The following is a 3,391-nucleotide window of genomic DNA, read 5'->3' on the forward strand; positions in this document are numbered from 1 at the left end:
GCATCTATAAAATTAGGTTGACTTATTTTACCATTAAAAGGTTTATTTACTAATTTAATTTTATTCTTTAATTTTTTGGACTTATGAAATAATAGTGTAATGCTTATTTACTAATTTAAAGTGGGTTTTTTTTTTTTGTTTTTCTATTTCTAAAATATTCATCAAATCAATATTATTTTATAGATGTTTTCATTCAAATTTCCACGAAATTAATACTTCTATAGTTTTGTGATGTTGATATTTAATTTAAACTTGCATTTTCCTTCTTTATTTAAAGTCTAAGAAACTGAAGAAAAATAAAACCAGAAAAAAAAAAAGACTTCTAATTTTTAGAGCTTTTACACACTAAAACAAAGTTCTTGTTAAGAGTTTGCTCGTTTCTTATTTAAGAGGGTAGCTCATATATCTTATAAGTAATCTTATAAGAAGCAAGTTAGGATTCTTAATATCTTAACCTTTCTTTTATATATTTTGATGATTTACCACATAAGAGCAAATGTTCATTTATCGTATAAGACGTGAACAAGATTTTGACATAGAAATATAAAAATATCATCTAAATCTAATTCTAAAATTTAATTTTCACAGTAATTTGTCTTGGTAATATTTTTCTATTTATAAAGTGTGATTTTGGATATTTTCTTAATTACATTATCTACATGTAGAGAAAATTTTGTATATGGTGTCAATTCTCTATTTCACTAATTCTCCTACACTATTTTGATAATAAATTTAATTTTATTCCTTTTATGGTATGAAACAAGTTGCATGGTTTATTATCATTTATTTAATTGATAATGTATGATATGTAAATCGAATCTCTAACTTTAAGTTTAAAAGTACAAACAGGATGTTAGTTTACCACTAAAGTTTATTGCTTAATTTCCTTTTTCTCTTTTGTTTTTGTTTTTTTTCTTTTTAAAATTTTGTTTTACAAACATGAAGAAAACTGTTATATATATATACTAAGACTAAAGGGCCTAAAGGTCTATAAACACTAAAATAAACATCATAAGAAGAATTTTCAATTATGGAATTTAAAAATCTAATTAGAGTAGAGAAGCAAATCGGTTAACAGTCTTAATTAAGCATGGAAGGATTGACGAAGCTATAGCCTCCATCGACCACAAGATTGAGACCACTGACATAGTTGGCATCGTCGCTAGCCAAGTAAAGCACGGCCATGGCTATGTCATCAGCCTTAAGGACACGACCTTTGAGATTGGCCCAGCTGGTGGTCAAGATCTCAATAGCTTTCGCTGGGACTCTAGCCCCTGAAATCCCAGTGGCCACAATGTAGGGGGCGACGCAATTGACTGTAATACCATGTTTCCCAAGCTCGACCGACGGCTAGGTTCCTAACCAAACCAAGAACTGCGCATTTGGAGGATGCGTATGAGTGCGTTGAGAGACCAGCAACGTTGGTAGTTGCGCTGCTTGTGAACAAAATGCACCCGTTTTTCTTTGGTATCATTACTCTAGTTGCGTGCTTTGCCCCCCAAAATGCATCCATCACGTTTACGCCCACCACCTTAATATCATTTAATTAATTAAGTAATGAGTTATAGCTCTTGAAGCTATTAATTTCGAATTGATTTGTATGCCCAAAAAAAAAAAAATGGAACCATTCATGATCACCCTTCCATAGTTGAATATACCTTGTCCAAGTCAAACTTTGTAACGTCAAATATACCGCCATGCTTACGGTCGATGACGCCGGCATTGTTGTACATAATGTCAAGCTTGCCATGCCGGTGGACGGTGGTGTCGACCAGCTTGGCAACATCGTCTTCCTGCATCACATCACAGTGGATATAGCTTACGTCTTCACCGAGTTTGTGGGCGATTTTTTGGCCAACTTTGTCTTGGATATCGGCGATTATGACTTTTGCTCCATTTTCATGAAAAATTCGCGCTGTACTAGCTCCAATCCCGCTTGCACCGCCGGTGATGATCGTCACCTTCCCTTCCAGTCTGAAAACTCCGAACTTAATCATCAAACGTTTTTTTTTAATTTAAGAAAAAGGTAATTTTCGTTTTATTTATTTATTTATTTTGTTAAACAGTATGTGGGGGTGAGAAAAATATTTTTAAAAAATCATAATACTTATGAAACACATCCATGTTATCAAATGATCTGGAACTAAAAATGTAGACTCAAGAACAATACAAAAGTGCAGTTTTAGCTAGAGATTATACAGAGTTTAGTGAAAAATGAATAATGGTGGATATTAATATATAGTTTGTTTGTTTAAATTTTGTTGAGGAATTTAATTTCACTTTGGAACAGTTACCGACTTTTTGTTCATTAACATAATTTAATGTTTCATAATACAGCAATTAAAATACGTAGCTTTGTATGTTATCTTACACTTTTCTTGGGCCATTGTCCTCATTAAATCTTTCTACTGTTTTAGCTGGTTGGGAGATTTATTGGTTCTTTTAATTTCTTTTAACATTATTTTGATTAGTATGAGGTTTTTTAAATAGATCATTGTAATCTAGAAAATTAACAATAATGCTTATCTTTTAATCCTTTAAAAAATATGAATTGAATTGGATGGAGGGACAGTCATAGACCCAAAAACCTCTCTTTCTAATCTAACTGTCTGTCTAATCTATCAATCTAATATCTTAAAACTCTTAACTAAACACATTCCCCTTTTATTGATTTTAAAATAATGTTTAATGTTTAACTTCAAGGTGATTTCTTTCTTTTTATCTAACTTTTTATCTATATTTTTAAAAATTAAGTAAAATTTTGAAAATTAAAAAATAATTTTTAAAAACCAGTTTTTATTATTTTTGAGATTTCACTAAAAATTCAACTTGTGTACTCCAACAAAATGCAAACTACAGTAAGAATATATGTGTGTGCATGTATATTTAATTTTCAAGAACAAAAAACGTAATGGCTACGGTGGTAGGTCATATAGTTTTTTATTTTTTAAAACTAAAATTTTAACTGATAGTATATTTTTTATATTCAAATGCAAATATCCAGTTAACTGCAAGTAGTGATAGCCTAAGGTATCGAATAAATGATGCGTATAGTCAATGACTCCTCAGTCTTAGTACCATATCCATGGCTTGGAAGTTGGGTTATATGGATAAACTGATGGAGGAGGAGGAGGAGATGTAATGCATGCAACCGACGGTTTGGAGAAAATTGATTATATGGTGTGTTTTGAATGATATTGTGGGCTCAGCTATATTTTTGCTGAGTGTCGGGCTATTCTAAATTGAAGCCACTTTGTTCGAGAATGGAACAGTACCCATATTGTGCTTATTCCTAAATTTTTGTCCTTGCAAAAGGTCACTGCTTAACAAACCTATAAGTTGATTTCGAAAGTTTTCTTGTGGTTTATGTGATTTCCGGTAAAATTTTGTG

General features: G+C 31.2%; 1 protein-coding gene across 1 annotated transcript; it reads right to left on the minus strand.

The window, feature by feature from the left end:
- Positions 1-1,080: 1,080 nt before the first annotated feature.
- LOC101215897 (tropinone reductase-like 1) lies at positions 1,081-1,997 on the minus strand. Its single transcript, XM_011654552.1, is given in 3 exon segments — positions 1,081-1,344; positions 1,346-1,531; positions 1,659-1,997. Coding segments are annotated over 3 exon segments (789 nt in total).
- Between the last annotated feature and the right edge of the window lie 1,394 nt (positions 1,998-3,391).

The sequence above is a fragment of the Cucumis sativus genome, chromosome 3 (genome assembly GCF_000004075.3).
Source record: "Cucumis sativus cultivar 9930 chromosome 3, Cucumber_9930_V3, whole genome shotgun sequence".
Taxonomy (NCBI): Eukaryota; Viridiplantae; Streptophyta; class Magnoliopsida; order Cucurbitales; family Cucurbitaceae; genus Cucumis; species Cucumis sativus.